Raw genomic sequence first — 24,536 nt, 5'->3', positions numbered from 1 at the left:
CGATCCAGGGACTCCAGGATCATGACCTGAGCCGAAGGCAGTCGCTTACCCAACTGAGCCACCCAGACGCCCCAGATGGAGAATCTTGACTGTCTCCTCACTTACCACTGGAGCAGCCAGCTCAGTGCAGGCTCTGTGGGCCACTCCCATCCTCCCAAGTCCACCAGACATTACGACCAGTGTTGTCTGAAAATGTCTTGTTTTTATTTAAAGCACAAAAATTGAGACATAACATATACATTTGTACAGGAAGAAAAAAATACCAGAAAGTTTACAAAACCTTGGTCACTGCCATGATCATTCAGTGGCTCTGGGGCTGAGTGGGCTGGGAGTCTGCATGCTGCCTCAGGGTGGGCCCCAGGTCCCAGAGGCAGGCAGTTGGCCAGCTTTTTGAGAAGTCCCTTCAGTCCACACACCCACCCCTGTATACAGCCTTTAGAGGACAGGGTGGTTTTATCGGTGTCATCCCAGGTGCCCATCACACTGACACACCTGAGGAATCCCCAGGGCCAGTGACAGGTGACCTAGGTTCTACTGGGGATATGGGAGAACCCTCTGAAAAGTGGCTGATCAGTCCAGCATGAGGAATGCAGTTCTGGACTGATTCTTCGGTGCCCCCCCGGAAGAGTCATACACATGAGATATTGCTGGAGGGGAGAAGGCAGAGCGGGGTAGAATCTGAGGCCACGGCAATGGGCCACTGTCCCTCAGGAGGAAATCAAAACAGGGCCAAACCACACCAGGACAGTCAGACTCCACCTTCCTAGACAACTGTCAAAGGCTGGACAGGACTATTTGGGGTCAACGTCCTCCATCCCTCCCCATCCCCAAATCCCAGCCAACCCCACTGCACATTCAGTAAGTCTACAGAGGGGAGAGGGCTCAGAGAGGACCCCAGAGGGCACACGTGCCTCCCACACCAGGAAGGTGCAGGGGGTACTAAAGGGCTATAAATCTGTGAGAAACATAAGGCAGGGAAGAGCCTGGGAGCAACCATGCCAGAGGCTCTGGAAGCCCAGAGACCACCTCAGAGTGATCTGGGGAACAGAGCTTTCCATCCACCTGGACTGCAGCTCATGTAAAGGGGAGCCCTTGGGAGACCACCCAGTCTGGGCAGGAAGGAAAGGCAGGACTGTGGAAGCCACAGGCTGGGTGTGTGGAGCCAGATTCAGGCCAGGCCTACTGGGGGAGGAGTGGAGTCCCAGGATCCTGGCAGAAATAAAACTCCAGCTGGCATGGGTCCAGGTCAGCTGGTGACTGCAAGTGTGTACGTGTATGTGATGCGCGTGTGTGTATGTGTGTGTGTACACGTGTAAGGGGAAGTGAACTACAGTCCCACTGCTTCGAACCTACCAAACCACCACCAGAGAAGGAAAGACAGCTTTTTTTTTTCTTTTTTCTCTTGTGTAAAAAAAAAAAAAATAGTCCCTGTCCCTCCCTCCCCTCCCCTCGGGCAGAATGGAGAGCTGGTGGCTGAGGAAGGAGGAAGGACCAAGCAAGACCCTCCCCAGGTCTGTGCTGGGCATAACCACTGTTTAAGGCACCCACAGAAAGTGCAGCTGGAAGGCAGGCAAGAGAAAAGGCTGGGGCAGACAAAGGAGAGTCAGGAGGACTAGTTCCCCTGGAAGGCTCCTCGGGCAGCAGATGAGGCAGTGCTGCGGAAGGTCCTACTGCTGAAGATTCCCTGGGAAAACTCCTCCTGGGCCTGCTGGAAGCTGGCCCCCGTCCGGCGGTACAGGGAGTGCACCTGGGGAAAGAGGCTGCGGTGAGAAGTGTGCCCTGGGGGCCTGCGTGACCTCCCCCGCGGAACCCTGGTGACAGTCACTGGACCTCTGGGGACCCGGGGGCCCAAGTGCCTCCAGTGATGGGCATCCCCAAGGCGAAGGCAGGAAAGAGGTGCCTTGCTTCCTCAGTTTGCTGTTGGCCCAGCACCCACAACTTACCCGCTTCAGAAGGAAGAGTGAGAGCCCGGCGCACAGGGTGAAGAAGCCAGCCACCACCATCATGATGATCGACACAGCCAAGTGGCGCTGCTTCAGTGTAGACAGGGCTGCGATCCAACCACTGCAAAGGGGGGAGGAGGAAGCCAGAGGGGACACAGTGAGAGTGGGCCCTAAAGGTCCCCGAGAGGAGCTCTTCTCTAAGTGGCCGCTGTAGGCTGACCGGCCACCACCCAGCCACCTCACTGCAGCACAGAGCTGTGGGCCAGAAGCCCTTGGCCTCTGAGACGCCAGGCCTCTGTGAAGGCTGACAGGCCCCACACTGCCCTCAGACAGAAGTAGTCCAGGGGAGGGCCTTTTCCTGCTGCTCTAGGGGACATGGACAGCCTGGTTGCTCACTCCTGAAGCCCGCCCTCTGGGAAACAGGACCACTGGCCAACCCACTGCATTCATCCCATCACCTCAGCTCCTCCTGCCGGGACTCAGGGCAACCCCTCTGCCTCCAGTCAGTCATGTTGCCTTCCTGAGCCCCAGTGTCCTTATCTATAAAAGGGGATATTCTCACATTTCCTGACTTAAAAACTTACTACAAAAAAACATGCAGTACTGGCACAAGGACAGACATACAGATCAATGTAAAAGAACTGAGAGTCCAGAGATAAACCGATACGTCGATCATCAACTGATTTTTGACAAGGGTGCCAAGACTTGGTGCTGGGTAGCCACATGCAAAACAATGAAGCTGGACCCTGACTTCAACCACACACAAAAATTAACTCAAGATGGATCAGAGACCTAATAAGAGCTAAAAACAGAATACTTAGAAGAAAAGTTTACTCTCCAGGACTCTGGGTTTGGCACTGGTCTTAGATATGACACTGAAAACAAGGAACAAAAGAAAAAAATTGGACTTCATCAAAATTGAAAGCTTTTGTGCCTCAAAGGACACTATCACAAGAATGAAAAAATAATACACAGAAGGCAGAAAATGTGCTAATCTGATGTTAGTATCCAGAATATATAAAGACCTCAACAACAAAAAAGCAACCCAATTACTAGAGAAAGACCTGAACAGACATTTCCTCAATGAAGAAACACAAACGGCCTAAAAGCACGTAAGAGATGGCCAACATCATTAGTTATTCAGGAAAGGCCAATCAAAACCACAGCAAGAGGGGCGCCTGGATGGCTCAGCTGCTGAAGCACCCGGGTCTTGGTCTCGGGGTCGGGCCTCATGTTGGGCTCCATACTGGGTGTGTATACACCTCTAGGCTGGTAACAAAACAAGCGAGGACCCTCGTACACTGCCGCCAAGGGAAACGGACTTACCATGTGACCCAGCAATCCCACTCCAGGTACATACCCGAAAGAACCAAAACCAGGTATCCAAAGACTTGTACGAAAATGTTCATAGCAGCACTGTTTACAACAGCAAAAAGGTGGAAACCACCCCAGGGTCTGTCTACTGATGTGTGGACAAGCAGATGGACAAGTACTCCATAAGAAGGACTGATCCGTGTTACAGCACGGGCCTTAAAAACATCACGCTGAGTGAGGCCAGTGCAAAAAGCCACACACCGTACAGTCCCATTTATAGGGAATGTCCGGAGTAGGCAGATCCAGAGAGAGACTGAGAAAGAGCAGCTTCACGGCCGCCAGGGGCTCCGGGAAGGAGGGAGTCGGATGCCTGCTGATGAGGACCGAGTCTCCTCTCAGGGATGACACAAATGTCCTAGAACTAGACAGTGGACAGGGCCTCATATCACTGTGGCTCTACTAAACGCCACTGAATTTTTTACTTTAAGATGGTTTAAGTGGTCAATAAAATAAATTTTATGTTCTGTGTATTTTATACTTGATAACAAGAAAGGGGGGGTTCTATCCATCCAGCCGTGGGGCTTGGGAGGTGAGGTGGGGAAGGCACTGGGAAGCTGGAGGCTGCTGAGCTCGTGAGGGGGCAGGGCTGGGGGGGGGGGGCAGGCCCAGACCAGAATTCGAGCCTTCTGACTCCTGGGCTGGGAAGCAAAGAGCACTTAGGCCATAGCCTGTCTTCCGGGATCTCACTGAGGGTAGTGAGTGATGACATTTTCAAAGAGAAAGGAGCCAGCCCAGAAACAGCAGGGCGAGACGGATGAGGGGTGGCAGGAGGGCAGTGGGCACGCTCGGAGCGCAAGGTGAGTCAGCCCCCTCCCTCCGCCCTGCATTTGCCAGTTCCACTGGGGGGAAGGGACCAAAGTAGTGCAGCCCTTCCAGGCTCGGGCTCTCAGCCAAGCGGCAGTCTGACCTTTCTGTAATGCTCCCTGTGCACTGGGGCAGAAAGGAAAACATCAGCCGGCAGCTTTTCTTTTTGAGGCTAATTTTGAGCTGAGGACTCCAGCACCCAGGAAACTCAAGCCAGCTCTATGCTCAAAGCAAGAAGGAGAGGCTAGGGCTTCATCCTGACATTACAGGGCCTCTGGACAAAGTCACAGCACAGAGTCTGCAAAAGGCCAGGGCCTCTGTCGGCAGCTGCCCAAACCCGAGGGCTCGCCTGTGGCCTGTAGAAGCAGCACCAGCCTCTGGGAGGGGCACGGCAGGGCAAAGGAAGAGGATGCAAGCCTCCATGGGATGTAGCCCTGGCAGCCTAAGGGTTCAGGGCAAGTCCACCCACAACACCCCAGAAAGTGGTGAACAGGCGAGGCAGTGAGTGGTGACTGGTGAAGAACTGGAGGGGCACAGAGGAGGACGCCAGCCAGCCCGCCCCCCACCTTCCCGGCCAGGGCGGAGGATGGGTCCTCGGGAGGGCTCTGTGGGAGCGAGGAGACAGGGCGAGAGAGGCCAGGCTGCCTCCAAAGCATCATCCCTTCATGCTGCCCAGGTCTCACCTGTCCCCCAGGCCAGGGATGCCAACCAGCTGGATGATATAGATCCCTATTTGACAAAAAAATACGAAGAAGAACACGAAGAAGCTGAAAGAGTTGTCAGACCTGTGGAGAGAGGGGGAAATCCAAAGTCACAAGTGGGCTTGGGGTTCACTCCTCAGTATTCCTCGCTTGGCATGGCATGAGGAGCCAGGAGGGGAGCGCAGACAGAGCTCCAGGGGACCAAATGCACTGTCCAGAGGACACAGACATCCACAACCATAATCAAAGAGGGCTTGCTACTCACTGTCCTCGTTTGAGGGGTCAATGCTTGACCCCTTGCTCAAAGAGCTAATAAAGTTGCTCCCCAGAGGACGACATAAAGAGCCTAACGGTCCATTTCCTGGGGTACGTATCTGCATTTCATAAGAGATAGATATAAATATCTAATAATAAAACCATTGGCCTGGGTGTAGAAAAGTTATTTGGGGAGCACAGAACTCTAGACCAAAGCCCATCTCCACGTCCTCGAGGGCTGGCGTACTGCCTGCGGAGTGCATGGGTTCAGCCACTGCCCGCCCCCTCCCTGGGGCCTGCTAGGCTCCCAGGCCTGAAAGCAGCGACTCGGAGGCACAATGCCACAAACCCTAGGGCTCTGTGAGGTGGATCCGCTCAGGCCCACAGTATCTATTCTAGGTCAACCAGTCCGCACTCAGCAGGCTCGAGAGAGTTACTGGGGAGGCAGGAGAGAGGCGGAAACAAGCCAAGAGCGATAAGCCATGGGGAACTTATCAAAGTGGACTCCCTGAAGCCTCAGAAGGGAGCTGAAGAAGCCCCGCCCTCTTCCCAGTGACTGAAATCCTACCGCATTAGATAGCATGGGAGCAGGTGGGAGCGCTAGGACCCCTCTCTAGGTCTCCAGTGCCTAGGCCAAGGACAGTGCCCAGAACAGACTGTGGGCACAACATCTCAGGAAAATGGCTCCTGACCCCCATCTGCTCCCACTGTGGGTGGGAATGGGAAAGTGGATCGCCCCACCATCCTGTTCTGCTCTAAGACTGGGATGGGGCCCCTGGGCGTTAAGGCCCTTGGCCTGCTACCTGGGATGCCAGCCATATACTCCCTGCCTTGCCCCAGCCCCACTCACCTGAAGGCCTTATAGATGGGTCGGTACCAACAAAGGAAGGCACAGGGGGTGAAGATGATAAACCACAGGATCGAAAGGCCAAAGTCCACTCCCTTGGTGCTGTCGACTAAGAACCAGGCCAGGCAGGCAAGCAGGTTCAGAAACAGAGTCACCGAATGCACTGGGGAGGGTGAGGAGAGAGACAGATGGACTGGTGCCAAGGGGAGGGAAGGGCTCCCAGGCCTGGCAAACCACCCCCTGGAGAGGACGTGAGGTCCATACAGTGAGGGCAGTGGCAGAAACCCCAGTCCTTAGTCTGCACCAAGGCAGGGTGAGCTCCCCAATCCTGGTTTTCTGGGGCAGCAAAACCAGGGACCAAACCAGCTCCTAAGTGATAGTGATAGTTCCTAAGTGAGGGGACAGCCCAAGCATATGAAGGAGGGCAGGGGGTGGAGGTGGGGATGCAGCCTCAAGGGCTGATCCCTGGGGAAGAAGTCTTTCTTTCAGTGACTCTTGTCCCTGGCCCTGGAGGGCCCACAGTGGAGCTACAGGGAGTCTTATATCCGGCTGCACTCCTAGGAGCCAAGGGGCCTGTGGGGAGGGAGGTCTTCACCTAAGGAGGGCCTTCACGGCCAATGAGCCCCACAGGAACTCTGACGCCTCGCGCTAGTCCTGCCCTACTCGATCCGTGGTGTGAACTGGGGTGAGCGGGCCCTTTCGGGGAGGTTCCCGGGGCAGGGAGTAGACCATGGAAGGCCAATCGTGTGGGCAGAAGCCCCCCCCGCCTCCACAACCCCGGCCCAGCACTGAGGAAGGCTGGAGTCTGCAGTGAGGAGCAGCCCGAGCGGACAGGGCTCTGGACTCACACCCCATTTTACCCCGGAGCTCAGGCGGCAGGAGTGGGACTCACACATCCAGAGATAGTAGAGCATCTTGCATATCCGCTGGTAGTCGGCAGGGATCTCTACCGAGAAATCCTGGTAGAAGCAGGGCTTGACGGGGCACCAGAAGGGCAGGGGTGGCCAGTTGTTCTCTCTCACTGTGTGCGCAAGAGGCAACGAGGTCAGGCTTGGCCTCTGCGGCAGCATGCGGGGTGCACGCTCCAGCAGTTTATGGGCCAAACCAGGGCTCCCAGAAGGGCACCGGCAAGTGGGAGTCAGGGTCGCCAGGGGTAGGGAGTAGGACGGGCAAAGTGGGATGGGGCACGAATACCCACAAGCCCACTCCAAGATAATGGATCCCAAATGCACTGGGAAACAGAGCAAAAGGGCCCTAGTGAGCTGGGAAGGAGGGCAGAAACAATCTACAGCAGCGAGGACCACGCTGCGGGCCTCCCGGCCTCCACCTCGCTGCTCTTCCGCCACTGGCACCAGCGCCACTGAGATGATCTAGAGCCCAACAGAGCTCCGGGGCTGCCCGGGACCAAGCAGGCTCAGGGAAGGCCCCTACCCCAGGCACGCTGGCCCACAGCCGGCAGTCTCCCTCACCGTGTAAGTTGGCCGCTGTGTTCTGCAGCTCCCGCTCCTTGCGCTCTAGCTCGGCTGCTTTCCTGTCCAGTTCTTCCTGCTGCCGGAGCAGGCTCGCCTGCGCTGCGGAGGCCACGGCCTGGGGGGCACGGAGCGTGGGGGCAGCCGGATGTGGGAGACGGGGATAGCGTCAGCCTGAGCAGGAGTCAGAAGGGCCTTGCCCCACACAGGGAGAGCCAATCCCAGCCCCACGGTGTCTTGGGTACCAGAGACCACCACAGGGACGCCAAGGGGGCCCGTCTCCTACTGCCTCGACACCTCTGTCCTCTTAGGTGTTAACCAGCCTTAAGCAGGGCTCTTGTCTCCCCTTTCTCCCTGAGCTTGAGATGAGAGAACTATCTCCCATTCCGGAAGCCAGGCAACGTTCAATTATAGTGACCTTTGGGGTAATAGCAAAGGGAAAATGGCCTCACGAGAGACTAACCTGTAACCAGAAACCCGGAGAGCTACACCTCACTTGAAGAGCCTGGAGGGTGGGGCGCCTGGGTGGCTCAGTTGGCTAAAGCGACTGCCTTCGGCTCAGGTCATGATCTCAGGGTCCTGGGATGGAGTCCCGCATCGGGCTCCCTGCTCGGCGGGGGGTCTGCTTCTCCCTCTGACCCTCCCCCCTCTCATGTTCTCTCTCTCTCGCTCTCTCATTCTCACTCTCTCAAATAAATAAATAAATCTTTAAAAAAAAAGAAAAAAAGAGCCTGGAGGGTGTGCATGTGAGGGGGACACAGTGGAAACCTGCTAGCAGTGAGTGCAGGGGAGGCACGCAGGGTGGACCAAGGTGCACCTAGGGCCTCAGGGATCGAAGCACCACACCAGCCCACCCCCAGGAGCGGCCCCCTGACGTCCACCTGAACTGTGACCGGCTACATCCCAGGCCAGCCCCCTTGGCTTGGCCCTGCTCTGCCCGGCTTTGACAACGTGCAGAGTCCAAGCTTTATTCCCTGTCCAGGCAGAGCAAGGCCTCCGAGAGAGGCCTCCAGGGAGCTCCAGGTGAGGCACTCCAGCCCAGGCCCCGGGCCCCGCTCCTGACGGTGCTACAGCCACTGGGGCCCGGCTCCTGCGAAGCCTACAGTCCTTAGGGAGCGGATATCAAATGAGTCATCCTGCAGGACGACAAGCCAGGTGATGGGCACGCGCGCACACCTACACACGCGCGCTCTCTCCCTCGCTCCGAAAGAGCTCTCCGAAGAGCTACGGCTGCCTTGCCTTTGGGAAGTAAGTTTCAGGTCCCGGGGGCAAATGCAGGCGCAGAATTGACCCCGCTGGACCCCGCTAAGGGTCTTAGCCCTCCCTCCCAAGTCCGGTCAGACAGCGGGAGCAGCCTGGGGCCCACAAGAGTCCAAAGCCTGGCTCGGGCCTTGTCCTCACTCACGCTCATCTACACTTTGCCTACCTTCGGAAGCTTTCGCATGTAGCTGTCTCTGAGAATACTATCTCCTCCTAGTAGCATCTGCCTCTCTGAGAGCTCACTCACTGCCAGGAATCTGGTAGGCAGGAACTTGCTAGCCTGTCTAAGCAGGAGCTGCAACATAAAACTCCACTGTGGGTCACGCTCCCCAGGGTGGCGGGCAGCACAGGACGGGGCGATGAGGTGACGGAGTACAGTGTCAGGACGAGGCAGACAAGATTCACAGTATTTGGTGAAGGGACAAAGGACAATAGGAAGGAAGGCAGGAATAAAAGAGGTGGAAAAAAGAAAAGTGAGAGAGAGAGAGAGATTCTGGGCCCCGAGTAAGAGAGAACAAACCAAAGGTTCCAGGAGGATCTGGAATGGCACAACAGGGGCAAATGCTCTCGCTGAAGACACCGAGGACTCCAGCCTGGTAAGCAGAGCTTATTTTTTGGTGGTAGTAGTGGGGTAGGGGTGAGGATCTAGGCTGGCTGAGCAGACTCTCCATGTGCAAGTGACCAGCTCCAAAGAGATGATCAAGAGGGCCCCTGAAGGGGAGCCAGGAATAAAGGCCTTCTGTCCACCCCCTCCCCTAATCTCAGGGCTCAGCTACTGGTCTGGGTGCTTCCCTTGCAGGAAAGGAGAGGCTAAAGGGATCTTTGTCAGCAGTACCTGGGGGGTTGGCTGGGTTGGTTCCACCGAGGGCTGGAGAACCGCTGGCTGCGAGGGCCCAGGGAGCTGTGGGACAGGAACTGTTGTCGCCGCATTTGTCTGCATGGGACACACCAAAGGAGGCGGGCGAGTGGCTCCACTGGCCAGTCACTCGGGGGCAAACGCACAGCAGGGTGAGTGACACGCCCCTGCCTCATCCCCTCGGGGGCAGGCCTGGGCCTACCTCTGCCGCTTCCTGGCCATCAAGCCTCCAGCGCTGGGCAGTGTGGTGCTTTCCCAAGCACCCCTGGCCTTGCTGGAGCCACAGCTCCCCAGCACTGCCCTGCTCTCCTCGGGGAGGGGCCCAGATCACAGATCCCAAGGGGAGAAGTGGTGACTTCTTCACCCTTCCCCCCACCCCAAGCTCATGTTAGGACTGTCCTTTTGAGGACTGAAGCTTCTCAGAGTTGTCTCTGCCTCTGCCAAGGCTCCTTGTCCCAGAAACCTAGCACCAGCCAGAGGACCCAGGGACTCAGAAAGAGTGCATGCTCACCAACCTCTGAGAAGGGGTTGAATTCAGCCAGGCCACCTTGCGGAGCATTGGTCAGCTGGGTCACAGAGGGATCCTGCAAAGGTAAAAACAAAACAAAAAACAGCCATGAGATGCCTGGGGAGAAGAGAGAACCTTGATGAAGGGGAGGGACAGCGCCATCTCTTAGCCCCTCCCAGGGATACCTGGCTGAAGGGAGTCTGCTGAGGCCCTCCCTGGGGCCCTGAAAAGCCTCTCGGGGCTCCTCTCAGAGGAGCCCAGCCCCTGCCACATCAGAGCTGTGGTCTCTTCTCCCTTTCTGGAAAAGGAGGAGAGTTCGGCCCCGATGACTTCTCAGAAGAGACCCAGAGCAAGCTTCCCACTGTGAGACCTCGGAATAGATACCACCCATGTCCTTGTTAGTGCCCTTTCCAGATTCAAAACGGTTCACAGGGGGCGCCTGGGTGGCTCAGTTGGTTAAGCGACTGCCTTCGGCTCAGGTCATGATCCTGGAGTCCCGGGATCAAGTCCCGCATCAGGTTCCCTGCTCAGCGAGGAGCCTGCTTCTCCCTCTGACCCTCCCCCCTCTCATGTACTCTCTCTCATTCTCGCTCTCTCAAATAAATAAATAAATCTTAAAAAAAAAAAAAACGGTTCAGAGTATGTACCTCCAGGGACTGGGGTGTTGTTTTTTTTTTTTTGGTGGGGGGGGCAGGGGTAGAAACTTATTATTTATTTCATAACCTTTCTTAACTGTTGTATTTATTATTTTACAGGAAACACTTATTCCTCTTCTTTTTTAAAGGACAGGTTTAAGGTTCTGGAACAAAAACATGCTGCTGGTTGCCAATGCTGATTTTATTAAATCAGACACACTTGCTAGGAATAGAGGCATGAAGGGCTCAGATGAAAAGCCGGGAGAATGTTTTTGGGTTTTTTTTCTGGATTCTTTTCAAAAAATGCAAAAATGTCCTTTGAACACAGTCTTCTCCTGAGTTTTCCTTCCTGAGTCTTCCCTTCCCCATCTGACCTCTGCCAAGGCCAGCCCTCTGGCCTAGGGCTGCCCAGCACTCCCTATCATCTCCTTCACCCCAGCAGCCTCCCTGCTGGCCTGGGGCTAATGGCCAGTGGCCTCATCCTGCCCCCTCCAGTCACTCTATCATCCCTTCCCCTCCCCCTTCCCCGTACATAATAGGTACGGGGCTCAGGTACAGCTCAACAGCGATGCCTGGGCTCTGGGAGAAATAGCCGTGAAGGATGGGCACCAGGCCGCTGGACTCCGCCAAGGCCCTGGTTACAAGGCCTCCCCTGGCCCCCCTCTGTGTACCTAACCCTCCCAACCCCCATCCCTCACTAGGGTCCACACGCTCCCATCCTGCTGGCCCAGCTTCACCTCCACAGAACAGATTCTCAAATATGATATTCACATTAGACAGACCCTCAGAGGACAATCCCCTCACATCTCAGATGTGGAAACAGACCCTCACCATGGTGCTGTACTTGTCTTAGGTCTCAAAATGGCTGGCTCCCTATTCTGTACATTCATAGAACCAAGGGTCAGTGGTGAGTGCGTTCTCTCTCGTTTTTCACACATACCAATTCTCATCTTCCCACCTGGGCCTCTGATTCCTGACTGGTGAGACTGGCTGGCTGGCCCCAGGGCCTAGCCCAGGGCTGACACAGCTCCAACCCACTTCTTCTCTCTGGACATACCTCATCTCTGCACCCCCACCCAATTTCCTCTGCCAGGAGGCCACGTGGCTATGTCCTTCCTGCTGGACACCATCCCTGTCTGGTGGCCCCTGAAACTTGGACAGACTTGGACAAGGTGAGGTTCAGAAGGCCACCTGAGCTGGAGGAACTGGCCTTGAGGTTATTCGTTGGCTGAATGACTAGCAGATTTCTCCCAGAATCACTGGGCTGGCCTCCTGCAAGAAAGATGTGGGGCTCAGGCTCTGTTCCCCTTTCCGACTCAGCAAAACACCAAGCCACAGCAGACTGGGTGAGCTGAAGTCACTGAAATCAGATCCACCATCCAAGGAACTGGTTACCTGAGTCTGTGTCACAGGACAGAGGACAGAGGGGTGGCTCTGGTAGCAGTTTCGGGTACTGGCCCACATGTCTGCCTGACGTGCACACATTTCAACAAGCAACCTCCAGACCATGAAGAGAGGTCATTTCCTTTACCAAGGGCAGACAGAAGAGGATTCTGGGGGTGAGCGAGCTGACTACTCTGCCTATAGTGATCTCTCCTCCTTTTTTCTAAAATCTTCAAGGGGTCCTGGACCCCTCACCAGACTCACCATAAACAAACACTGTCTCCGCTAGCAGGCTGTAACCTCTGCAGCCAGATGCTTCTGTGTCTAGTTCAAACTTCTGGCTCCTAGTGCTTGCTGAAGGGCCCGATGCAGAGCAGAAGCTCCTGTGATGTGTGAGAGTACATGCTGCGTGCTCTCCTCCACTGTCTTGGGAGGTAGGGCCCGAAAGCTGGGGGGCGCCTGCATGACTGCAGCAGTGCCAGGGCCCAGAAGCACCCTGCCTCAGAAGAGGAGCCTGGAACACTTTGGGAGACCTGGGCTTTCTGAGAGATGAGCAGCACAGGCCTGGTGGGGGAGGAAGGGAGCTGACATTTACTGTCTCCCGTGTGCCAGGCTTGCAGAGTGATGCTATGGTGAAGTTCTAGTCACCCCAGAACTAGCCACTGTGTCAAGCTGTCAGAAATGAAGGTTCCACCAGTCTTCCTCAACCTGGTTCCTCAAAAGAATTATGGCCCAACGCCCTACGGCATCCACTGTCTGCAATGACTTGACTTCTCTCCTATGCATCTACAATAGTCCTGGTTCTAATCCGTCCTTGAGAGAATGGAGAAAACTGTCACTTCAACCAGCTTCTTGTGCTCTGTGGCTCAGCTGAGCAGCCCTGGCTGAGAAAAGCTACAACGCCCCTCCCATTTCAATGCCATGACCACCCTGTGAGGAGTCTGCAGCTGGAGAAAGCCCCAGCTCAGAAAGAGGAAGTAGTCTGTCCAAGATTCCAGGGGTAGTGGCTGAGCCGGATCCTGAATTTGTCTATCTCCAGGGACACAGTGGTAAGCCTGAGAGGGGAAGGCTTAGTTCAGCAGTGCGCCCCCAAAGCCTAGTGCAGTCAACAAATGAAAGGCGCTCCATGTGGATGAATGAAGGAACCCCACTCCTGAGGAACACTGATAGGGCACGTGAGTGACCAGGACAACCGTTTCTGTTCAGTTTTCTATTCTTGGACTTCAGGAAGTCCTTGGAGAACACCCATGGTAGCAGACATGCAGAGTCTTGTACTAAGGACCACACTGACTGGTATGAATGAAGACCCTCAGCTTCTACTCCAAACCACAAATAAGAAGTCCACAGCAGCAATCTCCTTTCCCACTCGCCAAGCATCAGCTGACTCTTAAGTGGGTCAAGTAGTTATTTCAAGGGATGGCAAGAGCTGAGTTTCACCTGTAGAGAGGTAACCTAAAACCCCCTTGCTACACAAAGGACTCAGACCGGCTAATGCCCTTCATTGAATTTGTAACAAAGAAAATGCGCCTGCACTCAGTTCTTTTCATTCAGGGAAGAGTCACGGTGTGAGGGACACACCAAGACGAAGAGGGTGCAACTCTTGACCTCCTGGAGCCAATGATGGATGGTTCTAGGAGGAACATACATGCACAGCACAAGAGCCCAGGGCAGAGTGAAGAAGGGAGGGGAGGGGAAGGCAGGGGAGGGTAGGAGAGGCCCACCACTGCGGGGGAAGGGGAGCCCTTCATGTGACTTCAGTGTCAGTGTCAGGGAACAGAGGGAAAAGAGGCAGGCAGGCAGGCTGGAGCTCGCCGGGAAGGGCCAGGAAAAACACACTTGTTTCCCTCCAGTCACTTTCCATGTCACAGGTCCTGGCTGTGCTTGGGCTGTGACTTTTCCTTGCTTTTCCATCCTGCATTCCACCCAAGCTCCCCACGTGGGATTTATTTCAGGCTCCAAATAAACACATTAAATAAACACTCTTCAACAACAACAACAACAACAACAAAACTCAGGCACTCTCTCTGGGAGGCAGAGTTACCAATACTTTGGAACCTCCGTGAAGTCCTATTTGCTTTGGAGACAAGGATGTGTGTCATATGACAAAAAAAGGGCAATCATTCCCAGACTGGCTGGCTGGGTCCCAAGTGAAAAGAGCCATAGTTAACCTGGTACTCTCTTACCTGAGAATCCATCATGAGGAAATACGATAAAAATATGTAAAAATCTGTATCTGCAAAGATATTTATTGCACCAATATTTACAATAGGAGAAAGAAATCAGGGGCGCCTGAGTGGCTCAGTTGGTTGAGCATTTGATTTTGGTTTCCGCTCAGGTCATGATCTCAGGGTCGTGAGATCGAGCCCTGAGTCAGGCTCCACACTCAGCAGAGAGTCTGCTTGAGGTTCTTTCTCTCCCTTTCCCTCTGCCTCTTCCCCCATTCACTCACATTCTCTCTCTTTAAAAAATAAATAAAAACTTTAAAAAAAAATCAGGAAACAACTTAAGTAACCAACGACAGTAAGCACAAGAATGTTTTGGTACATGTCCCCTCAATGGTCTGAACAGCCATTAAAAATCACAGCTATGGACACAGGGTACAATATAGAAAAGGCTTTGTTATATGAATCCCAAATAACAATTCTGTCAAAAGCACTCATATGAAAAGAGACTGGCAGGAAAACACATCAAAAGAACAATGGTTGCAAAAGGCAAGAAATCTAAATGATCTAATTTGTCTTCCAAATTTTCCATATGATTATGTTATTTTTACCTTAAAAGCATGTGTACCCACACATTTTAAAAAGAGCCCAAGGGGGCGCCTGGGTGGCTTGGTCGTTAGGCGTCTGCCTTCGGCTCAGATCATGATCTAGGGGTCCTGGGATCGAGTCCCGCATCGGACTCCCTGATCAGCGGGGAGCCTGCTTCTCCCTCTCCCACTCCCCCTGCTTGTGTTCCCTCTCTCGCTGTGTCTCTCTCTGTCAAATAAATAAATAAAATCTTTGGGGAAAAAAAAAAAGAGCCCGAGGACCCACCAAATGAGCAAGGTGCAGGTGGGGCCTCTCTCCCTGCCACGGCAGTGATGTACAGAGCAGCCCAGGAAAGTGAGGCTGAACCACCTGGCCGGGCACCAAAGGCCCTCCAGGACCCGGCGCCAGCACCCTGGGCAGCGGTCTGTCCGTGGTCAAACTGAGCCACATGCCACCTCCTTCCACCTTTTTTCCTCCCTACACAAACTGTCCCACACCAAGCACAGGGCTAGGACACTGGAAAAAAGCCTTGGTTCCTGCCCTCAAGAAGCAGACAGCGCAGAGAACAGCAGGCAGGGCAGGAGGTGGGGCAGGATGCGCACTGGAACAACTGCTTCACGGAGGGAGGGAGGGGAGGCAGGGAAGGCTTTACTCAGGCGGCACCTGAGCTGGATCTTGAGCGATGACAGGTGTTTAGCAAGCACGAAGGAGGAAGGCACAGCAGCTCTACAGGATGTGGGGCGACCCAATCGGGTGGAGGCCAGAATTCACTCAAGGCAGGACCAAGGACACAGAAGTTTACTGAAAACACTGCAGGGGGGCAGTGGGCAGGGCAGCTAAGGAAAGATGGTCTGCCACGAGGCAGTGGTGGGGGCTGTAGTTAGGGGGGAAGTGAGGAGGTATAGGAACGTATGGAATTTTCCTCTTTTGGTACCTGTGCCCGGTCGTAAGCAGCCCATTGGTCAGCCGGGGCTTATGGATCTTCTGAGATGGATCACTTAATAAGCCTGTTTGCATTTAGCTAGGGGGACACTCTGGGCCCTTCTACCTGACTCAGGTTTCCAGGGCTCAAGCCTGTGGCTTAAAAGCAGCTTCTAGGGGTGCCTGGGTGGCTCAGTTAAGCGTCTGATCTTGGTTTCGGCTCAGGTCATGATCTCAGGGTGGTGAGATCAAGACAAGGGTTGGGCTCTGCGCGCAGTGGGGTATCTGTTTGAGATTCTCCCTCTCCCTCTGCCCCTACCCCCGCTCTAAAATAATCTTTAAAAAATAAAAAATAAAAATAAATAAAAAATAAAAGCAGCCTCTACACAGGAAATGGTTCCGGGGGCTGTGGAGTTAAGAGTATGGAGAGAGGGGCCAGGAGCACCAAGGAACCAGCCTGCAGCAGGGGTCAGGCCAGGCTGCGGGAGTTTGGACTCCATCCCATGGGCAGCGCAGGACAACTGGAGACCAGCATCTCTGCCGCAGTGAGGAGAGTGCCGGGGGGAGGGGCGGGGGGCGCTGGCCAGGACCGCAGTCCCCAGGGGTGACAGTGAGGACTGGACTAAGGCATGACAGCTGGGAGTGGAGGAGGGGGACAGACTCCAGATGCCCTGCTCAGGGAAATGCCACGGGCTTGGCCACTCTCTGGGCAAGAAAGGGGGAAGGGAAGTTGAGGGACTGGGTGGCTAGCTTGGGTGACTGGTGAACAGCGCCACTGCTGAGCAAGATCAGGGGTCACGGGGGAAGAGGAACAGGTTTTTCAAGGAGTGGGTGTGTGGGAGCAGGGAGAGGCCCGGAGAAGATATCGAGTTGGTCTGGAGATCCTACGGACTAGGTCTGCTTGAAATGGTTGGCAACGTCCAGGGGAGACGTGGGAATACTGGTTGAAGCTCAGGAGATGGGAAGGGCTAGAGTCCTAGATTTGGTTTGTCTGTCTTTTTTTTTTAAAGTAGGCTCCACACCCAATGTGGGGCCTGAACTCACAACCCTAAGACGAAGAGTCACACACTCTACCAACTGAGTGAGCCTGGCGCCCCTAGAGCTTTAGATCTGTGATCGCGGATGAGGATGCTGTTCTGAAGCCATAGTGAAAGAGGACTTCGCTGCCTCCGTTTTGACCTCAAGCATTCTAGCTGGGTTCTTCTTTCCAGCTTGTCCATGGGTGCAGGCTGAAGACCCCGAGGGCAAAGTGTCCTGCGATGGGAAATGAATCCACGCCCTCAAGCAACAAGGACTGTCCTGAGCCAGCAAGACTCCACAGGTGACTGACTTGAAGACAATGAGCAATTTAAACTTCACTGCCTACCTGGCACACACCGACCTTTGTCCCACACTTTCCTGAGATAAACCTGGAAGGCTCTTCTGGCACTTTGGAGACCAGCTTTGAGATGCTAGCCCGCTGTCTTCCCGGGGTCGGCCTCACTGCCATAAACTCCTCTCTGGTTTCACCACCACTTGTCTCTCTGCCTCTGGATTTTGTCAGTGGCAAGTGGCTGAACCTGCTGTTTGGGTCCCCAGAGCCAGGTGCTCCTGCACCCCACGTGCTGGCTACAGTGTAAACGGAAGAACTTACTCAGAGAGGTATATGGTGAGAACAAAGTCAAGGACAGAACTCCAGGTTTCACAGCCTGAAAACAGGCGGAAGGTGGTGAGAGTCCCAGCGTTAAAGAGGCCGGGACAGAGAGAACCACCAGAGGGACCGGCCAAGCGAGCGAGTGTGCCCCAAGCAGCAGATGTGTCCCAGGCCCACAGCGGGAGAGGCGGCAGGCTCTCAGGAAGGGGGAAGAAGTACCTGGGGCTGCGGGGCATAGCGTGCAGAAGCGACTTAGTTCTTGGTGCTCCGTCACCTGAAATAGGAAATACCCTCTCTTCCCATCTGCCAGGCTCTCTGCTCTCAGCCTAAGCCTGTCTACCACAGGACTCTGCCCTTCCTCCTCAGATCCCTCGCAGCTCCTTCTGGCAAGTTTTGACTGCCCTCGTCATACCCAGTGTTATCGTGAACAGCTAGCATTTCTTGGCTCTCCTGCCAGATCAGAAGCTCTGGCAGGCCAGGTGCTCATTTACCCCCATCTCCTGCACAGGCCTTTGGAGCAAGAGAAGCTCAGTGACGGGGCGCCTGGATGGCTCAGATGGTTAAGCGTCTGCCTTCGGCTCAGGTCATGATCCCAGGGTCCTGGGATCGAGCCCCGCATCGGGCTCCTGGCTCAGCGGGGAGCCTGCTTCTCCCTCTCCTTCTGCCTCTCTCCCTGCTCATGATCTCTCTCTCTCTCTCTGTATCTCTCTTAAAAATAAGCTCAGTGATGCACATCTCAAGGGAGCACTGCAGGACAGGTCACACCTTGCTGATGTGTACAGCACTCTTCTCTGAAAGAGTGGCAAGTATCCCTTGTTTGTCCTGGTTAAATATCACCATTGCTCTGAACACAGGATTATCCTACTCCAAGTAGCTGCAAAGAAAACAGAAGTGGAGGGCTCAAGTTCAGCTGTGTCTCTAGCCAGGCGCTTTCTAGCACCCAGGCTGCCGCCAGGTGCCAGCCAGAGAGGCAGGGAGGGGACTCCCACCCCCCACCCCCCAATCTGGCAGCTGTCTGGACTCCCACCATCAGAACTTGACCATTTTCAACTTTCTTGAGACAGTGCTCCTATTCCACAGGGAAGTTCTAACAGGTCCATCTGGTGGTTTTAAGAATTCCCGCAGTTACAGTCAAGCTGGAGCCCACCCTCTCCGGGAAGTGGCAAAGCCTCGGTGTCTGTGCGGGGAGCTTTGTTCACACCCAAATAACGTTTCTGCCACCACTCTCTCCTCCCACAGGAGAGGAACGTTTTAAATCCTTGGGAAGCAGCCACACCGCTGAGATTATCTTTTTTAATTGTGAGGAGGCAACGTGTGAAAGTGATACTGTGCGATCTGGCAAGTCATGGCGCCGGAAGGTTTTCTCTGTTCAAGCACCGCCAGCTACTTCACGTCCCCTCTTTGGCATCGGTGCTGTCTGCCTGGGGCAACGTGGCAGAGATGCCCAGCAGGAAAGCAGCCCGGGCATGGGCCTGGGTGACCTGCTTGTTGGCAGACTGCTGAAAACTCAGCCCGCTCCCTCTTCACCACCGGACAAGCCTTCCTGAAAAGGTTTTGGGAGCAGACACGCTGGAATCAGTCCAAAGCAGGACCCGCATACCCAGAGAGTGCAGAGCAGATGCACCATAATTAACAGAGGGATGAGGGAGTGCCAGGGGCGGTTGTGAAATCGGTCATCCTTGGCTTGAGCTTCCTGCTTCCTCCTGGAAGTTTGGTAAAACCTCTGCTGCGCTCTTGTGACAACTTTGCACTCACAGCTCTTACGCTGCAGGAAGTTTGCTAAGAATTCCAATTATAACTCTACGCAAAGAAGAGGTCATAAAAGCCCACGCCCACAGCGCAGGAGGGGGTGCGGGGGGAGCAGGAAGTGGATAAAAACACGGGTAAAGAAGTCAATTTAAAGGCACACCGGAAGTTGCACGGCCTATTACCAGAGCTAGCAGAAAAAGGACTCCGTGGTTGGATAACTCTGAGAAGTGCTGGGTCAGATAAAGTTGAGGAAATATCTTTACTGTAGGATTGCTCAGAGCCTTTCACAAACTAACAAGCCTTGTCTATCTGCAAGAAAAATGGAATACAGAGTGATTCCCAAACTTACTTGACTACATAACCCTGAGCACCTTTCAGGACTGGTATTACTCAGAAATAGGCTGTTAAAAAACACAGCATACATGTCTTTTTTTTTTCTAAAGAGTATTCTTATCCCCCCCCCCTTTTTTTTTTTGAAAGATTTCATTTATTTATTTGACAGAGAGAGACAGCGAGAGAAGGAACACAAGCAGGGGGAGTGGGAGAGGGAGAAGCAGGCTCCTGGCTGAGTAGGAAGCCCGATGCGGGGCTGGATCCCAGGACCCTGGGATCATGACCTGAGCCGAAGGCAGACGCTTAACGACTGAGCCACCCAGGCGCCCCTACTTTCAGTTATTTCTTTAGTTTCTTTTCTTTTTTTTTTTTAAAGATGTTATTTATTTATTTGACAGAGACAGAGCGAGAGAGGGAACACAAGCAGGGGGAGTGGGAGAGGGAGAAGCAGGCTTCCCGCTGAGCAGGGAGCCCGATGTGGGGCTCAATCCCAGGACCTTGGGATCATGACCTGAGCCGAAGGCAGACGCTTAACGACTGAGCCACACAGGCGCCCCACAGCATTCGTGTCTTAAAAAGCACAGTATAATCTGTATTATTCCAGGCCCACACACTGGGGGAAAAAACTTGCGTAGGTAACACTGATCAGTGAGTACTAACTAAAACTCACTTAGCTAGTACTATCACCCCTACCAGTACTCTCATTTCAAGAATGGGGGCAGTGATGATGAAGATACAGTCTTCCCTTAGCTGGCCTAAATAACCCCAACGCAGTTCAAGACCCAACATGTGAACTTCAAAAGCCCCAGATGTGGGCTCCTTCCTGCTGCGAATTAGCTGGTGACTCTGACATGTCCCATCCTTACTGGGGTCCTGGTTTCCTCCTCTCTAGACTGAGGGGTTACAATAGATTTCTGAGGATGCTCCAGCTCTAATAGTCCACCATGGACTACACTTTCATGACCCACCATGGAGTGACGGAAAACATGATTCTGCTCTGAAAGCTGGCTAGGTGTGACAGTTTCTGAGCCTATCATCTCTCTCCTTGCTCTCTCCTGAGCTCTGTGCTAACACCCTGGGTAAATGAAGCTGGGCTCACACCCAGTCACCCCAGGGCTGTACCCTCCCAATGTCCCAGCCCTGGAAGTCAGGGAAGCAAACACTTCCATCACAAGGACAGGGAGGGCAGCTCTCCAGGAGAGCTGGAGGGCCTCATGTCCAAAGCTCCTTCTCCCCACGGGACTGTGTGCCAAGAGGAAAAACCCAGCCCAGGGTAAGGAGGAGCAGAGTCACAGCCAGGCAGCTTTCGTCTTCCCACACAGGATTACCCACCAGATGTTGCTCTTTACAGGACCACAGCTGCTTCCTGTCCTGCCATATCCTGGGGCTGCCTGACGACGGACAGACTGTCTCGCTTGAATGCAGAAGTTACTTCTACCACAGTTTGCACAATCATTCCTGGGGCTGAAGATGTGGTTTAAGCCTAAGACTTTCAAGCTGCTATTAATACAGGGCAGCACTCAGGCCAATTATCTCGCCCACTGCTAGCGCTGGGGACAAGCTCTCTGCATCTCTGGACAGCTGACTGCCTCTCAGATAGCAGCACACATTTTATTTCTGATTCTGACAGGGAAAAAAAAAAGCCAATCATTACACAGAACGTATTCCAAGAGACTACTAGATCCTTACTAAAATTCAAAGTCCAGTGTTATAAAGCAGTTTTGTAATTAAACCAAGCTCTTACCAGATGGCACTTGCAGAAAAAAAAAGATGCAAATGTTTTTTCTTTACTCAACTAATAGAGATGACTGCATTACATAAGAGACAAGGTCCCTGCAAAGGTTCCGTCAAGAAGCATTAAGCTGCAAGAGTAATGTTCAGGATGTTACAAAGACCAAGCTACTAAAATTTGCCCTGAGGGCTCCCTTTAACTAAATATCTTGAGACCAAGAAAGAGGCATAAAATGTTCACTTGGACAGTACACAATTATTCCCTGCTAGTCTCCTTTGTCTTTGCTCTGACCCTTGAAGGAATTCAAGGTGAGAAAGCTCATACTGTGAGTTGCAGGAAGGACCCCTCTAAGTACTTCCCCCCCACCTGCAGGAAACTTCGCAGCTGCCAATGACCAGAATAAAATACAAGCAGGATGAGTTAATGCGCCTGGTGACATCCTGACAGAGCAGAAACCTCGGAGCTCATAAATCACCAGTCAGCACAATTAAGCTTCCCTAGAACTGGTTTTGAGCAGACATGAAACAAGAGGCACAAGAGATCTGGAGCTAACAGGAGCCCCAGCCCTTCATTGTGGAAAAAGAATACCCCTGTACCCTCAGCTAAAAGGCAGAAAGGTTTCGGCTTTAAGTAGGAAGACTTCTTCCGCTATCCTTTGCTCAAAAGATCAGGCCAGCTCACAGGTCAACACATCTCAACTACCCTGCCAACACACACAGGTCCATCAGACCACACTTCTTGTGCTTCACGTCCCTCAGAGCCCCCTCACTTCTCCCTCCCTAACCTGGGCTCTCTCTCCCATCTAGCCAAATCCCAGGCCAAACTAGACCCGTGGCCAAGGTGTGGAATTCTCATAAAGTCCATATTTCAGCGTGCGTTGGCTACCTCCCCACCCTCTCCCAACCTTCCTTTCCTAGCAAATCTCAGTGGGTCTCCTAACCTTGTAGGCTAGTTTGGCTGTTCGGGGGGTGAGGGGAGAGCTGAACTTGGGATCTTCCCACATTTCTCCTTCCCACTAGAGGCTTCCACCTCTTCATTACGTTGTTGTCACCCCCTTTCCTAACGTGACTCAAGGCAGATGTCTCCCCAAGACTGCGGGATGGGGTAGCCACACTTCCCCCTCACTTGAAGTCGCTTCTCTCCCCGACGCTGGGGGTCTCCCTAACCGCGTCTGCTTCAGTCCCCTCCCCTAGCAGGGTCCAGCCAGAGGGGCGACATCCGGGGAGCTAGAGGGTCCCACCACCTCTCCCCAAGCTACAGCGCCCCGCCCCCTCCGCAGTTCCACCTGCTGCTAGTCCCGCCCCCCAAACACTACTATAGGCCAGCCCTCAGAACCCATTCTCCCATTGGGCAGACAGCCCGTCTCTCCTACGCCACGTCTCCCCGCTCCAGCGAAAGAGGCCGGGACCGCGGCCTTCGGCACTAGAGAGAACTGAGTTGGGGGCTCTACCTGGAAGGGGTTTACGTCCACTGGGTCTGCGAAGGGGTTGGTGTCGAAGGACGACATGGCGGTCGGGGGCTGACGAGCGAGCTCCGCGAGCGCTTCTGCCTCCGGGCACCCAGACCCAGCGGCGCTCTCCGTGCAGACCCTCCACTTCCGGGAGCGAGGCAGCCGTTCTGGCGCAGGCGCAGCGCCCTCCTAGGAGGGCGTGGCCCTTGACGTCACAGAGGTCCGTCCCGCCCTCCTGCCCAACCCACTACAGAGCGGCGGGCGGGCGTTCGGCTTCCATCCGCTCCTTACCTATATTTGAACTTCGGGACTAGGGGCGGCGCCCAGGCCAGAGGGAAGTGGAGACGTTCCCAGCAGTCTGAGAGCTTCCAACTTGTGCTGGAAAATTCTCAAGTAAACTCCGCTAAGTGGAGTCGGAAAGTTAACCCTTTCATTTCCCTGGAGGGCAAGTTTGGGAAGTCGCACTGGTCCAGGCAGGAGACTGGAGTCTGAGCCTATTTCGGCGGGAGTGGGGGACGGAGTTCCTGACCCAAGAGGACTTCGCTGAGCTAGGCGAGGGTTCTGGTGGTAGAGCCGCGCAGAGTTCTTCTCGGAAGAACCGACCGTGCAGCTGTCCCACACACGTGCTGAGCCCTGATTTTTTTAGGAGTTGCCCCCTGCTGTCAAGTTTTATCGTTTTAGTGATGAGGATCCCTGAGCCCAGACAGGTTTAGGGCCTGAGCTGGGATTTGAATCTGGACATCAATTATTTGTTAAGGGAATGAGGGATTTCAACAATGCGGTTGATGGCTGCTCCCCACTACCCTTATTTCTTCATGTCTTTCTGCTCTGCTCATTTCTGCTGCCACCGAATCCAGCCACTGCCATTCTTTACCCTGCTCTCGTACAGGGCTGCTAATTGGTCCATTGTTGTTTATGTTGTAAACAGAAATCGCTTTAAAGGGGACAAAATACTATAAAATATAACAATATCGATCGTTTAAAATATTATTATAAAGTAATATGACATTTTATTTTTTTAAACCTTACTGCTTAAAGTCTTTCAATTATTTTCCATAAAGACCCGAATTCTTGTATGGCCTCTAGGTCCTGTAGGATCTGCCCCACCTATTCAGCCCTCCTAGTGGCTTTTCAGTTCCTCAAACTTCCCTTGTTCCCTCCCACCTGGGGGCCTTTGCCCATGAAGTCCCCTCTTCCTGGTGTGCTTTTAGCCTATGCCCTCATCAACCCTAGTTAACCCCTACTTATCCTTTTATCCAAGCTCAGATGCCCCCTCTTCAGGAGTGGCCTCTCCACTCTATAGGTTAGATCACAGCCTTCTACCACAACAAATGCTTATATTACCTTGTAGTTTTGCTTCATAATAGGTATTGTAGATTGTAAATATACACTTGTATTGGTGGTTATTTGTTTATGTCTGTCTCACTCACTAGACTGTAAGCTCCACAAGGGCAGGAGTAGGGTCTGTTTTGCTCATTGTTTTATTTCTGGCCCTAACATAGTACCAAGCACATGATGGGCAATAAGTAAATATTTATTGTTTACCTCATCCACTTTTCTTACCTTCCTCTTTCCTGTCTAAATTCCAACTTCTCCCAGAAGGTTCATATGGCTAGGGGAGTGGGGATGAGGAGAAGGAGAAGTATTCAAAGGTAGCAGGTATGTGAAATGTGCTGTTTGTAGGATTCTTGTATTTTCCATTTTATTATTCCTTAGTGTAGGGTGAAGCTTCCTTTGAAGTGCAGGCTGATTTATCTGGGCCAGGGGACCCTGGGGTAGGTGGATGTCCACAGCCGGGCAGAACATTACAGAGGAAACCACCCCTTCTATCCCCTCGGCATGTGAGGTAGAGACTGTGGGAATTGGGGAAGGGGGAGGGAAGCAGAGTCAGGACTGTAGGCCCTCATTCCACGTGCTTCAGCTGGCTGCCCTC

At 53.7% G+C, this 24,536-nt stretch overlaps 1 protein-coding gene across 3 annotated transcripts; it reads right to left on the bottom strand.

Moving 5' to 3' along the window:
* Positions 1-182: 182 nt before the first annotated feature.
* Positions 183-22,785, bottom strand: SCAMP2 (secretory carrier membrane protein 2). 3 transcript variants are annotated; one of them, XM_054513433.2, is made up of 10 exons: positions 22,604-22,785; positions 10,025-10,093; positions 9,489-9,587; positions 8,820-8,948; positions 7,394-7,511; positions 6,817-6,945; positions 5,928-6,087; positions 4,805-4,906; positions 1,944-2,064; positions 183-1,747 (listed from the first exon to the last, which is right to left on the bottom strand). In XM_054513433.2, the coding sequence occupies exons 1-10, from the start codon at positions 22,658-22,660 to the stop codon at positions 1,613-1,615; spliced, it is 1,119 nt and encodes a 372-aa protein (XP_054369408.1). In that variant the 5' UTR covers positions 22,661-22,785; the 3' UTR covers positions 183-1,612. The 3 variants fall into 3 exon arrangements, with proteins under 3 accessions (XP_054369408.1, XP_045755654.1, XP_064426214.1); XM_045899698.2 differs by lacking the exon at positions 8,820-8,948 and having other exon boundaries at positions 22,604-22,782; XM_064570144.1 differs by lacking the exons at positions 4,805-4,906; positions 8,820-8,948 and having other exon boundaries at positions 22,604-22,783.
* Between the last annotated feature and the right edge of the window lie 1,751 nt (positions 22,786-24,536).

Source organism: Mirounga angustirostris, unplaced genomic scaffold (assembly GCF_029215605.1).
Source record: "Mirounga angustirostris isolate CCGP_5_RB_7025 unplaced genomic scaffold, mMirAng1.0.hap1 SCAF_9, whole genome shotgun sequence".
NCBI lineage: Eukaryota > Metazoa > Chordata > Mammalia > Carnivora > Phocidae > Mirounga > Mirounga angustirostris.
Note: the sequence above shows the minus strand (reverse complement) of the source record. Positions and strands in the feature narration are given on the sequence as shown.

Coding starts and splice junctions, on each gene's coding strand:
- SCAMP2 (XM_054513433.2), bottom strand. CDS start 22,660: ATGTCGTCCTTCGACACCAACCCCTTCGCAGACCCAGTGGACGTAAAC. Junction 7,512..8,819: donor ACATGCGAAAGCTTCCGAAG/GTAGGCAAAGTG, acceptor CGTGCCCCCCAG/GCCGTGGCCTCCGCAGCGCA. Junction 2,065..4,804: donor ATCCCTGGCCTGGGGGACAG/GTGAGACCTGGG, acceptor CCCCCTTTGCAG/TGGTTGGATCGCAGCCCTGT.